Below are 12,257 nucleotides of genomic sequence, written 5' to 3' on the forward strand. Positions count from 1 at the left end.
AACCCACCCGCACCCGTGGTGTGCTCGCCTGCCTGGCACGCAGGACACTGCAGTGCAGCTCATGATTCACTGGGGACCTAGAAGCACAAAAGAGGGGTCAAGGCTGCGCAGGGTCACAGGGCAGGGCAGACAGAGCCCACATGGAACCAGGCCTTCCCAGATCTCTGCACTGGATAGCCTCACCCGCCCAGACTGTCCCGTTAGCCTGGGCAACTGCTGTACCAAAGTCCCTGCCCAAGAAGGCAAGCAAGGCTGACGCGGTCAGAGGAAGCAGGATGTGCCAGCGGGTGTGTCCCCCTCACGCGGGCACCGGCCCCTCATGTTCTCTTCTTCACACGTGGGCTTTGAACTCATTTGGTTCCATCCTCTATGAAGCATCGACAGTTCCTCCTGATACACGGAGCCGTTTCTATAGCCGGAGTCTGTGAAGGGCACCTTGGGGTTCTGTTAAATGCAGGTTCTCATCCCGTCTCCCTGTGGCTCCGTGGGACCCTGCGACCCCCACCTCTGACTGGTTCCACTGGATCATTATCGCCCCACGCTCCTTTTTCTCCACAGCGGGTGATGATGTCCTCTACCCCTCTCAGAAGTACCCAACAGTGGCCTTGTTACAAGGCATGGGTGCCAGGCCAGCAGCCTCTCCTGACTGCTCCAGGGCTACCATCCAAGCACAAGCTTTCAGCCTTTGTGTCTCTGCATCCCCACAGCCCCATCCAGGGCGCTCCCCTCTGCAGTGCTCTTTCCTCTCCACCACCAGCACCCCTGCCCCTCTCCTCCCAAGCCTTTATTGCCCTTTGCTGCCCTGTGTCCTGCCCCATGCTTCCTAGGATAACACTGAGTCCTCACCTTGAGGTTCCCTGAAGTGTGGACCTCCAGGGCACCCCCACTGCTCACATCACATGCCACTTTCTACCCCTCGCTCCATGGTCCTCTTTACCTCCCTGGCCCTTCAGGATACTACTTGATCCCTGGCTCTCTCAACAGGAAACAAGTTCAGCTCCAGCACCCCTGCAAGATAGGGGCTCCCCAGGCACCCAGCCCCAGCCACGGAGAACCACTCCCTCCCCACAGAGGAGCTCTCTCACTGCTGTCCGAGCCGTGAGACCACAGCTGCTGCCTGGGGAGCTGGGACTAGAACGCTGGTCCTTTGCTTCACCCAAGAGCCAGAAAATGGCCAGAATGGCCGAGCTCTCCCCATGGATGAGCCCAGCAGAGGAGAGATAAATAAGGCCTTTATACAGAGAACTGTGATGGAGCAGAGGCGGGGGGCTGGTGGTAGCAGCAGCAGGCTTGGCAGCGTGGGCAGGGCTGGCCGGGGGCCCCCGTCAGTGGGAGAAGATGCCCCGGAATCGAGTCTTGTCCTCCTCGTCCTTCTGCCGGATCCGTGCCTCCAGGGCGCGCAGCTCACGGCTCACCACAGGCGCCAGGGCTGGGTCCAGCTCCAGCACCTTGGCAAAGTCAGCCTGGGCTTCCTGGGCATTCCACACGGCCGCGTGGGCCTTGCCCCGCTTGAAATAGGCCTTGACGTTGTCTGCAAGCAAGGGTAGGGGGCACCGGTGTGAGCAGGCACCAGCCAGCATCCAGCTGCACTTCTGGCACCATAGTCCCCATCAGGAGGCAAAGAGGCCCCACGCACCCTGAGGGTGCCACCCTCCCGCCCCGTGACACTCTTCAGAGCAACCGGGATATCAGGGCCTCTGTGAGAGCGCTGAGGGGGGCGCCCAGGCTAGGTCCCGATCCCGGTGCCTGAGGTCAGGGCCAGGCCAGCCCGCTGTGGCCGGCGCTCACCGTCATACTTGTTGAGGATCGAGGAGCAGTGGTCCAGCACTTCGTAGTACTCCTCCGCCACCAGCTTGCACTGGCAATAATTGAGCAGCAGTGGGGTGATCTGCTGATCCAGCTGGATCCAGTCAGGGGACCCAGGCTGTTCCTAGAGGCCCGGGGAAAGGAAAAGGGTTGAGCCGGCCGCCCACAGAGCCCGCGCCACCCACCACCCGGCCCCCGGGCAGCACCTTCATCTGCAGGTTCTTGAGGCAGGCGATGGCATCGTAGTACTTGGCGGCGGCCTCCTTCACGTGCCCCTCCCGGTACAGCTGGTTGCCCTCCTGGTGGATGATGGGTACGGCCTTGGCCTTCTCCTCATCAGTCATGGCCCACGGGTCCTGCTGGTACGTGCCGGGGCTCTCCACCTGCCGGGGCGCAGGCCAGGTTGGTGTTGGGGACGGCAAACCCCAGACTCAGACACCAGGGCAGGACAGCCCATTCTTTGATTGGCCAGTTAGCAAAACTTGGTGAACAACAAACATGAACATAGTTGGAACTGGGCCAAGTACCAGGACCGGACAGGGTGCCAGAGGGAGAGAGGCCTTCCTCCAGTGAGCCCACGTTCCCTGGGGAGTGCTAAAACAGGTCAGGGGACACGTGATCATACCATGCAGGGGCCAAGTGGACAGTGGTCACACAGGGACAGATGGTGGGTCACAGGGTGGGAGAACAGGCAGCAGCGTCCCCAGCAGGCCCTTCTAGCACTGGCCCCTGCCGGCCCTCCTCAGCTGATCCCCCACTGGGCAGAACCAGGCTGTTGCGGGCTTGCAGGCCTCACCTTCAGCATCTCGATGTGGAAGATGAGGGGCTGCGGGTTCTGCTGCAGCGCATCCAGGTCGGCGTGGCCCAGGGAGCTGTGCTCATGCATCTGGGAGATGCCACAGCAGTGCCGCTGCCCCTCCAGGGGGTCCTTGCCGGCCGCAATGTTGCGCAGGCTCTTGGCCACCAGTGGGTAGAGGACCACGTGCTGGGGGCGGGGGGAAGCGGTAGCTCTGTCAGTGCCAGTCCCCTCCCCACCCCAGCCAGAGGAAGGACATTGAGTCCCAGGGCAGGACACCAATGGCTCAGGATTCCTCTCTGGGTGTGGGGGATGCCCCAAGACCCCCAGCCTCCCAGCCTGGCTCCTGACGAAGCCCCCAGTTCCTGCCACACTCTCCAGCCAGTCATCAGACCACGTGCTGCAGCATCTGCCTTACAACATACTCTAGTTACAATGAGCAGAGGAACCCACTTACCATTATCTGTCTTTTAACAGCTTATTATTTAATACTTTGCATACAGTGTCACAGTATGCCACTAACTGCTGTTAATCATTCTCACACCAGCCCCTGAAGACAAATACAGACCAGGTCATAAAATACTGATAAAAGGTACTGATACTGAACACCTGAACAAAATCAGCGGCAACTGACTTCCATCCGAACCAATTACTGCGTTGGAATGGAATCGTGTCCCGAACTGAGGCCTACCCCAAGCTGCCACATACACGCATGCTCCTATCTCACCTCCTCTGTCCTCACAGGCCTCCAAATGTCCCCCCTCTTTGTTCTTCTCCCCTGAGACACAGCCTACAAACTAAGTTCCTCACTAGTACAGGTTCCCACTCACTTATGCCCCCACATCTCTTCCTTCTCTCCCCATTCCTCCCTGCTCAGGGCCTAGCTCAGAACCAGGCCTGGAGCAGCAGCTTTAAACTCCCAGGGGAGACAGGCGGAGGGGACCCTAGACTCCAGCCTTTCCTTTGAAACCACTGTGGGATGAAAGCAGTCTAACCAAGTGCCCCTCCTGGCCTGCAGGGACAGTGCCGCCTCAGCTGCTGGCCGTGGACACAGCACTCTGCTGAGTCTGGTGCAGGGCAGAGTCGGAGGTGGGCCACACAGGGCACCTGATCCTGGCCATGCAGGGAGTCGGGGGGAGGACACTCAAACCAGGCTCGAGCTGAGACAAGGGCTTCTGGGGCTTAGGTGGCTTGTGATGTGGAAACTGAGTTCTGAGAAAGGAAGGGATGGAAAGAAAAGGCAGACAGGTGAGGGGAGACTGCAGAGGTGAGGGGAGACAGCAGAGGTGAGAGGACACTGCAGAGGTGAGGGCAAACGGCAGAGGTGAGGGGAGACAGCAGAGGTGAGGGCAGAAGGCAGAGGTGAGGGGAGACTGCAGAGGTGAGGGGACACTGCAGAGGTGAGGGGAGACGGCAGAGGTGAGGGGAGACGGCAGAGGTGTGGGGAGACGGCAGAGGTGAGGGGAGACTGCAGAGGTGAGGGGACACTGCAGAGGTGAGGGGAGACGGCAGAGGTGAGGGGAGGCGGCAGAGGTGAGGGGACACTGCAGAGGTGAGGGGAGACGGCAGAGGTGAGGGGAGACGGCAGAGGTGAGGGGAGACTGTCAGAGGTGAGGGGAGGCGGCAGAGGTGAGGGGAGACGGCAGAGGTGAGGGGAGGCGGCAGAGGTGAGGGGAGACGGCAGAGGTGAGGGGAGGCGGCAGAGGTGAGGGGAGACGGCAGAGGTGAGGGGAGACTGTCAGAGGTGAGGGGAGACGGCAGAGGTGAGGGGAGACTGTCAGAGGTGAGGGGAGGCGGCAGAGGTGAGGGGAGACGGCAGAGGTGAGGGGAGACGGCAGAGGTGAGGGGACACTGCAGAGGTGAGGGGAGATGGGCAGAGGCCAGATCCCCTGGAGGAAAACAGGTGTGGATGTGGACTCAGTCCTGGTAGCAGGGACTCTGGGCCACGTGCATGTGGAGGTGAATCTTTGCCTGCAGTCCTGCTAATGGTCAGGAGAGGGCAGAAGAGAGGCTGGGATGCTGGTGGAAGCAAGGCTGGAGGGAGGGGTGCAGGGCACAGAGATACAGAGATGACAGAGGGGCAGACAGGCAGGCACCTTGACGTCGCAGAGGAACTGTGCGATCTCGCCCTGGCGCATGGTGCACACGATGGTCTCCCACACCGGCAGCTTGAACTTCTTGCCGACGATGAGCTCCATGGGCTTGCCGCGTGCCCGGCTGTCATCCAGCACGGTGCCGTCCTGGTCACTGTGCAGTGTCCGGTAGTGGAAGGTGGCCTGTGGGCCACACACAGTCAGCAGGGTCCACCCCTGCCTTGCAGATAGCCTCGGAGACATGGCTCCCCCAGCGATCTCCATCTGACCTCTGGCTCAGCACCAGCCCCGAGTGGGGAAACCAAGTCACAGGGAAGAAAGCAGCCCCCAGTCACACTGTTAGCAGTGGTCAAACTGAGGCTGGACCCTAAGCCATCCACCTGCAGCATTAATTCAACAGAGCGGTTACCAAGGGCTGAGTTCTGTGCTAGACGCCAGGGTACGACAAACACCCTAAAAATACAGGCACTGACTCAATCCCAACTCATGCTGACCCTAGAGGAGAGAATGGAACTGCCCCATCCGGCTTCCAAGGCTGACATCTTTGCAGAAGCAGGCTGCATTAGCCTATTCCAATGGAGCATCTGGTGGCTTTGAACTACCAACCTTCCAGTTAGCAGCTGAGCTCTTTAACAACTGTGCCACCAGGGCTCCTTCACCAAGCTGTGAGCAAACCAGTTCCCGCCATTCTAAAGGAAGGAGATGCCCTTCAAATGAGGTGCTTGTGGCCCAGCAGGGGAACTGGCCAGCTCACTCTCTAAGATGCACCCACACTTGTGGGTGTGGGACCATGTCAGTCAGGTATTTATGGGAACCCTACGGAAGGGACTGGTCAGCTTTACCATCCTGCTAGGTTTAAAATATTCCCGTGGACTGTCTAAAGAACAAATCCATCCTGACGTGCAGCAGGGAGCTTCTTTTTTAAAAAATTATTTTATTTTATTATTGCGTGTGTGTGTGTGTGTGTGTGTGTGTGTACCGTCAAATCAGACCTGACTGGTACAGGAGGAGACTGCCCCTCCTTCTCCAGCAGAGCATCTGGTGGATTGGAACCATGTACCTCTGGGATTGCAGTGCAGCTTCCTGCCACTAGGCCACCAGAGCTCCCTAGCAGGGAGCTTCTTAGAGGCAAGAATGCTGAGATTCCATTACATCCTTTGGGCATGTCAGGAGGAACCAGCCTCGGAAAAAACCTCATGCTGGGAAAGAGGAGAGTCCCAGAAAGAGAGGAAGACCTTCAACAAGAAGGGGTGATACACTGTAAAAAGCGGCTCCAGCACAGTCAGAGAAGCAAGGCTGGCAGAACAGGCCAGGGTCAGATCTGTTGTTCAGTGTTGCTGTAAATGATAGTTAACTTGAGGGCACAGAAGGACAACAACAAGCTTAACAGGAGCTTAAAAAGAGGTTGACAAGAGGGGCCTCACTACCACCAAGACAGAAAAGACTGCAGTGCAGTATGGCCTTCGGACGTGGAATCCCTGCGCCGAGAACATGCTCGAGAGAAAGCTGTCACACAAAGCTGTCACAGGAAACAGCTGTAACACCAGAGACAGCAAGAAGAGGTGGCAGAGAAATGACAGCAACAAAAGGAACAGAACCCAGAGACCTGCAGGGGACAGTGCGCAGGGCTTCCTGGCCCACAGCCTGAGAGCTGAGCGCTTGCAGGAAGGAAGCTTGCTGGCAGAGTGTGGTTCCGCTGGGAACTTGGCAGAACTAGGCTTGTAAGGAGAACAGCACTAAATAAAAGCCCTGGAGTCAGGGTTTCCTGGCAGGGTCCTCTGGGCACTCACTAAAAAGCTTTACAACATCTCCCAAGCAGGGCAGAGGCCAGGCGGACCCAAGAAGTTCATGGGGCCGCAGAGGGACCAAGGGTCTGAGAGAGACCTGCCTTTGGGCTTGTCTGGGAAGCTATGCCTGCGAGAGAACTGTATCCTGAATTGTGACCTGTTACTTTCCCAATAAAGCCCATAATCAGGAGAACCACCTGCCGGTTCTGTGCGACTGCTTAACAAGTTATCAATCCCGGCAGAGAAGGCATGTGTGGAATATTCCCCATGGCTTTTCTAACCGTGGTCAGGATAACTCACCACACGGCAGAGGGAAATGCCGGGTGTTTGTGGCCCATCACGGAGATGACACAAGCTGGAGTGAAACCAAGACCTGCCAGCTGAGATGCCACAGCAGTGAGGACGGGAGCAGCAGGAGCAGAGGTGGGGACCCAGAGACAGGAGGGGGACCCAGAGACAGAAGGGAGACCCAGAGACGAGAGGGACACCCGAGACCAGAAGGGGGACCTAGAGACGGGAGGGGAAACCAGAGAAGGGAGGGGGCCCAGAGACGAGAGGGGAAACCAGAGAAGGGAGGGGGCCCAGAGACGCGAGGGGGAACCAGAGATAGAAGGGAGATGCAGAGACAGTGGGAGACGCAGAGATGGGAGGGAGACCCAGAGACGAGAGGGACCCAGAGACAGGAGGGGGGGACCCAGAGACGGGAGGGGAACCAAGAGATTGTGGGAGACTCAGAGACGGGAGGGAAACCGCTCCATGGAGCAAGAGCCAAGCGTCCTGGCGCAGTGGAGGCAGCCCAGACCTGAAAGGGCTTTGTGACACTTGCTGGAGCAGGGCAGACCCGAAGCTGCGAGGCCTCCTGCAAGTGAGGCTGAGAAGCGCTGTACAGCCCGCAGAACTGTATCCTGCCTCTTCCCAGCCTGTTACTTCCTTCATGAACCTCATGGTCATGACTACTGAGCTCTGGGTGACCACTGCAATGTATTCTTAAACCTAGTAGTAGAGTGGACACCTGGTGGCGCAGTGTGTAACGTATCACTGCTAACCACAAAGCTGACAGTTCAAATCCACCAGCGACTCCATGGGAGAATGACGGGCAGTCTCCTCCCGTGAAGCGTTACAGCCCGAGGAGCCCAGGGGAGGGTCAGAGGGAGTCAGACTGTCCTCAACAGCAGCAGGTCAGGTGTGAGTAGAGAGTGGTGAGAACCACGGGCGAGATGGTGGGTGCTAGAATTGAAAGGAAGAGGGTGTAAGGCCGTGGGGCAGGTCGACTTCACTGAAATCAGCTCGTGTTACTGTTGACAAGGACTTTTTCCTGTTGCGGAGAGAGCTCAGGAGGGCGGCTGGTGCCTTAACTGGTAGAAAGGCTGCAAAGTGGAGGCAGGTCTGAGCTCCACCTTACAGGAACCAGCCGTGTGGGCTGCTCATCCCGAGTCTCCTTCCCCTCAAGAAGTTACAGGAGGTCAGAGGCCTTCACGCTGACATTTTTACAGGGTTAAACCACAAACTACAACAGAGTGAGGGAAGTGGGGGGCGGTGCGGCAAGAGCGTTCGACACAGAGCGTTCAGTGGGGGCAGAGACTCACAGCGAGCAGGGGTTGGGGTATCTGGGACAGAGGCGCACACCTCAGCCAAAATGACAGCAGAGGCCAAGGCTACAGCAGGACCTTGTGGGGCTCAAGGAGCAGCAGAGTCAGGCAGCAGAGCGACTGAGGGGAATGTGGGTGCACTGGGGTCAGCAGGGATGGACGGGCTTTCCAGAGACTTTGAGATGGGAGCCGCCAGAGGTAGCAGGAAAAGTAGAGAGAAGGTCTCATTTCAGTTGTGCTCCTGAGAGGAGGAGAGAGCTCTGGGGCCTGGTAAGTAAGGAGCTGTGCTGAAAACCCAAAGGCATGTGGTTCAAATCTACCAGCTGCTCCGAGGAAGACAGATGAGCGATCTCCTCCCATGCAATTCAGAGCCTCTGGAAACCTGCTGGAAAGTCAGCTAAGGGTTGGTTCTGAATAGATGGTACAAAACAATAACAACTTGGGAGGAGGACAGATTGTAAGGGGGTGGGCAGATGTGTCAGGGGTCACTCCTGTCAACCACAGAGGGGCGATGGTGACAGCAAAGTGTGGTCACCATGGACATGGTCAGATTCTGGCTGGAACCTGAGGACATGCTGTGGAATGAGAATGGGGGAGGCACGTTGACCATGGATAACTGAGAGTAGTTTTTACTCTCACTTTCAGATATTGGGGTGAGGGCAATCAGAGAACCCCATCAGACCAACCACACCCTCTCACTCCTCCCCACCAGGGAGTCTGTAAAGAGAGGGCCCTCGCTGGGTCTATCTGAGGGGGAGTACAGAAAGCTCACACTCTCAGCCACCACGCCTGTCACCTCCCTAACTGTACTCAGTTTCCACATCAGTAAACGCAATCCACAGCAACTGTTTCCGCAGCAGGAACTCGAAGGAGTAAAGCAACCGGGCACTCAGTAAAGTCCCCAAGCTGTGAGGGCCTGACGGGGGTTGGTTACTTGTTATCTCCTGGCCTCTTCGGCTGCTAACCGAGAAGTGAACCTCTAGAACTCACAAGCTGTGTAGCATTCTGCTCAAGTTAAGGAAAATGGCCTCAGAAACCCCCAAGGGGCCATCCTGCTTCCCACAGAGACAGTGAGTCATAACCAGCCCAGCGGCAGTGAGCGTGGGGGCTCGTTCACATGTTCTCATGACCCTAGAATGTTTCCAGGAGCCTTGGTGGAGCGGGGGTTAAGGCATCATGCAGCTAACCAAAACGCCAATGGTATGAACCCACGAGCGAGCTGTTCTACAGAAGGATGAGGAAATCTGCTTCTGTAAATATTTACAGACTTGGAAACCCTATGTCGCATATACTCTGTCCTTTAGGGGCCTGGGAGTCAAAAGATGTATTGCATTATGGAACTCTGCTGTCAGGGACCTCTCTAGAGTGCTGAGAGCAACGATGTCAGTCTAGAAACTAAAGTGTGCCTGATTCAGGCCATGGTCTTCCCAAGTACCTGCTATGCATCAGAGAGCTGAACTATGACAAAGGATGACATAAAAAGAACCGATGGCATTGAGTTGTAGTGCTAGAGAAGAGTCTTGAACATCATGGACTGCTAAGAGAACAAACAGACCTGTCCTGGAGAGGTTGAAACCAAACTGCTCCTTGGAAGCAAGGATTTTGAAGCTCCGTCTCACATACTTTGGGCATGTTGCCAAGAGGGACCAGTCCTTGGAGAAGGACATCATGCTTGGAAGGATGGAGGGACAGCGAAGGAGAGGAAGACCCTCTACGATATGGACTGGCATAGTAACAGGGGTAATCGGGGTAGTTGTGTCAGAGATAGTGACAATAGCTCAGGATAGGGCAGGCTTCAGAGCTATTGTACATAGGGTCACTATAAGTCACAGTTGACTCAATGATACAAACAACGGGGAATTGGAATGCATTATCATGACTCTCCCTGAGGTCCACCATGCCCAGTTTCTCCTCCATCAGGCTGCCAACACCATTCTTTCTTGCATGACCATCACCCCCACTGCATGCATGTCCGAGTTTACACAAACACGCCTCTCTCTTCTCCAAGAAAACGAAAAATCAAACACACCACCACCAAGTCCATTCCAACTCACAGCAACCCAAAGGGCAGAGGCTAACTGGCCCATCGTGCTTCCAAGACATCATCTTTACAGAACCAGATTTGAGAGCCTGTACTGGGTTCCTAGCCCTGTCAGTTAGCAGCCCAACTTTAAGGTACTGCACCTTTACAAAAGGTATTGGTCCTCAGAACCTGTCCGGACCTCAATCAGCGCTCTCAGCAGGAGCTGTCCCGGAAGCCCTCCAGTCCACAGAGAGTAGTCAGGGAAAGCCACTGAAGGCTGGGAGCAGAGAGCCTGGGTGCCACATGTAGGGGAGGTTCTGGGAAAGGTGACATGGGGCCTGAATGTAGAAGAGGGAGGCAGGGGGCTCTTCAGTCCCAAGACTTCATCTGTCCCTCATTAGGCCACAGATGGCAGCTGCAAAATTGCCAACAGGCTCCCGAGGGACAGAAGGGACTCCAAGACCCATTCTCTGGGTTTGCAGCCCTGGAGCTTCACTTTTAATCAAGGAAACAGTCGAGAAATCACGCAGGTAGTCTCAGAAACCCTGTCCATCATAAATGACCTTGAACTTGAGACTCTGGCCCCGCAACCTCAACCTGCTCCTGCGTTTCAGGTTCACCGTCTTCCACAGGTACTGGGTCTGCACAAAGTCAAAGCCTCCCACCTTGTTTGTGATGACTGACGACTTCTCCGACCAATGAGGTCACGCGGCCAAGCCTGGGGGCGGGGCATGTGTATTAGAAGTTGCCACAACTTAAATTCAGGCCAATCAGCGTCGAGCACCGCATGTGAGTAGTAGTGGGGGGGCAGTAGCTGCTGCTGTCTGGGCATGCGCAACCTCTCGCCTAAGGCCTCCTCCCGCCTCGCATGCGCACCAAGGAGACAAGGAGGAGACAAACACGAACCTTGGTTCCATCCTGAAAGTCAGGAAGCTCTCCTTGGCCCTCTTGTATCACACGTTTTTGGATCCCGTCCTCCCGAAGCCTTGCGATGATATCCGCCATCCTCCTTCCCCGCTGCTCTCTTTCGGCAACTTCCGGACACGTTCGGTAGCTTCCGGACCTGCCTCGGCAACCTCTAGAGCTTCGGCAACTTCCGTGATAGTGCCATTTTGACTGAGGGCAGAAGCCAAAAGGGGACCATGTGCGTGGACACGTATGTTGATTGGTTCCCTGCTCTGCGGCTGCGCAAAAGGCCCAGCTTAGGGGAGGGACTGGAACGGCCAGGGGGTGGGGCTTTAGCCTGTCGATGGGTAGGGCGGGGCGCTTCCAGCAATTGTGTACTTTTTTTATAAATTGTGTGATTTCTAATTCCATCGATTACGACTGTCTCCTAAGCCAGTCGATTTAAAACTGTAAAAATAAATATAACGGCATTATACAGAGTTAGATGAGATTGTAGCCTAATCGTAATGCCACACCCTAAAATAACTGTCATTTCTCTGCATTCTTCTCCAGTTTAAGTATCTAGTGGAAGTGACATTTTGCATGGTGTATTTTGTTCCGCCTCTCAAAAAACAGGAGGTAGAGGGAAGGAGGGGAGTTACTGTATCTCTGTAAAAGCTATAGACGTGAAAGCTAGCATGTCCTTGAAAACGAAAGACTTCTAAGCCCCTTGCAAGACCTGGAGGGAGACATAAGGTTTCCGCTACACTCTGGCTGGCCAAAGAATATTTCTTCTTGCCTTTAGAAACTAGGTATGAACAGAGTAACCGCCACGGAAGATAATATGTCTCCAGCTTTCAGGGTTTAGGAAATCAGGTGAGGGGAGTGTCTTTATCTCATCGTAAATGTAACTGCCCAGGATTAGTGTCCTGTCCCTTTGATAAAGGGACTAATTAAATTATTTATCCTGGTTAATTTTCCAACAGGAAATCTCCTGAGAGGATCGTGAGGAAGCATTATTCATTTGGATGGTTTTGGTTTTTGCCAACATAGACAGTTTTACATGTAAGCTATACGAAACTTCGAGGGAACAAATACTCTGTGTCTGTGTCTTACACAAATTGTACGAGAAACTGTTAGTTAAGTGTCTTCAATTTGACTGCAAATTATAGTGACACAATGAATCTGAACTCTATCCTGTGCCATTCTCATCATCTCTGATGTGCATGAGCTCACTGTGAGTCACTGTGTCAGTCCATCTTGTTGAAGATCTTCCTT

The 12,257-nt window shown here is 55.5% G+C and overlaps 1 protein-coding gene across 1 annotated transcript; it reads right to left on the reverse strand.

Moving 5' to 3' along the window:
* Positions 1-1,210: 1,210 nt before the first annotated feature.
* AIP (aryl hydrocarbon receptor interacting protein) lies at positions 1,211-11,218 on the reverse strand. Its single transcript, XM_006893252.1, has 6 exons — positions 11,001-11,218; positions 4,699-4,878; positions 2,603-2,791; positions 2,013-2,189; positions 1,789-1,930; positions 1,211-1,531 (listed from the first exon to the last, which is right to left on the reverse strand). Exons 1-6 carry the CDS (start codon positions 11,097-11,099, stop codon positions 1,326-1,328), a joined length of 993 nt encoding a protein of 330 aa, XP_006893314.1. The 5' UTR covers positions 11,100-11,218; the 3' UTR covers positions 1,211-1,325.
* Between the last annotated feature and the right edge of the window lie 1,039 nt (positions 11,219-12,257).

Source organism: Elephantulus edwardii, unplaced genomic scaffold (genome assembly GCF_000299155.1).
Source record: "Elephantulus edwardii isolate Elephantulus edwardi_28Jun2011 unplaced genomic scaffold, EleEdw1.0 scaffold00126, whole genome shotgun sequence".
Taxonomy (NCBI): domain Eukaryota; kingdom Metazoa; phylum Chordata; class Mammalia; order Macroscelidea; family Macroscelididae; genus Elephantulus; species Elephantulus edwardii.